The following is a 1,037-nucleotide window of genomic DNA, read 5'->3' as shown; positions in this document are numbered from 1 at the left end:
GATTTTGATGAAACTTGGTGTGAGTGTTTGTAATCACCCAAGGATGAACCCTATTGAAAATCAGACGAATCGAAAAATATTTACTATGGGTTATTGCCCTTGTTCTTGAATTGTAAACTGTAAAGAAAACTCATGAAATATGAAAATTTCACTCTCAGAAACATTCATTAACTGATAATTCTTGTCAACCTCCTGGACAAATTAGCTGCCATTACAAATGTGGGCATATTACGATGGCATCGCTTTTTTTTGAAAATTTAACAGGCACTTTATTATGTTCTTTGCCAAGTGATGATAGATGATTTTGTTTCAATGTTAGATTTGTCATGTGCAATTTTTTTTTCAGGACCTGTTTTAGACAATGGGGAAATAAATTTCCACTGTACCTGTGCAGGGACTATGTTCTCTGGACCGTGTAATATAGAAATTAGAGAATTTTTAACTTGTTCAAATAAAGATAAAAGTCCAGAAAAATGTATGGAACAATTTGAAGCCATGTTTAATTGTGAATTAGACTATCCTGAAATTTATGATATAAAAGATAAGTTAGAGGGTGTTGATGATAAAGCAAGCAAGACTGTGAAGGAATTGGATCCAGAAACAAAGGAATCTTAAAGTGTTTGAATTTATTATGTAGATGATAGAAATAAAAGTAGCCTGAGCAAAACCAATATCTTGGAAACATGAAATGACACAGAGCAGTGACAAGAGGAACACCAAAATATTTGTTGTCTGTTAACAATCCAGATTGATCACTAGTCTTTATAATTTAATAATTAAAAATGACAGTTGATACTTTGGAAATATATCATGAGGGCCCTATCTGAATTAACCTCAAATAATATATTACAGAATTATAGAATTACATTCTCATCTCGGAACTGCACTGTGGTGATCGATGATTGAGGTATTGAATTCATAATGGAATTAAAAGCTACCTCCTCTTACTATGATTCAGCTCTTCGAAATATGCAAATTGACGTATAGTCCAGCAGAATAGACCCCAGATATGAAGGTATTGTGCATTTTGTGATACA

At 32.6% G+C, this 1,037-nt stretch overlaps 1 protein-coding gene across 1 annotated transcript; it reads left to right on the top strand.

Moving 5' to 3' along the window:
- Nucleotides 1-312: 312 nt before the first annotated feature.
- On the top strand, nucleotides 313-615 carry LOTGIDRAFT_113264 (hypothetical protein; the record flags this gene model as incomplete). Its single annotated transcript, XM_009051790.1, has 1 exon — nucleotides 313-615. One exon carries the CDS (start codon nucleotides 313-315, stop codon nucleotides 613-615), a length of 303 nt encoding a protein of 100 aa, XP_009050038.1.
- Nucleotides 616-1,037: the final 422 nt, after the last annotated feature.

The sequence above is a fragment of the Lottia gigantea genome (assembly GCF_000327385.1).
Source record: "Lottia gigantea unplaced genomic scaffold LOTGIsca_17, whole genome shotgun sequence".
NCBI classification, from domain to species: domain Eukaryota; kingdom Metazoa; phylum Mollusca; class Gastropoda; family Lottiidae; genus Lottia; species Lottia gigantea.
The sequence above is the reverse complement of the archived record's forward strand: the minus strand, read 5'-3'. Positions and strand labels throughout refer to the sequence as shown.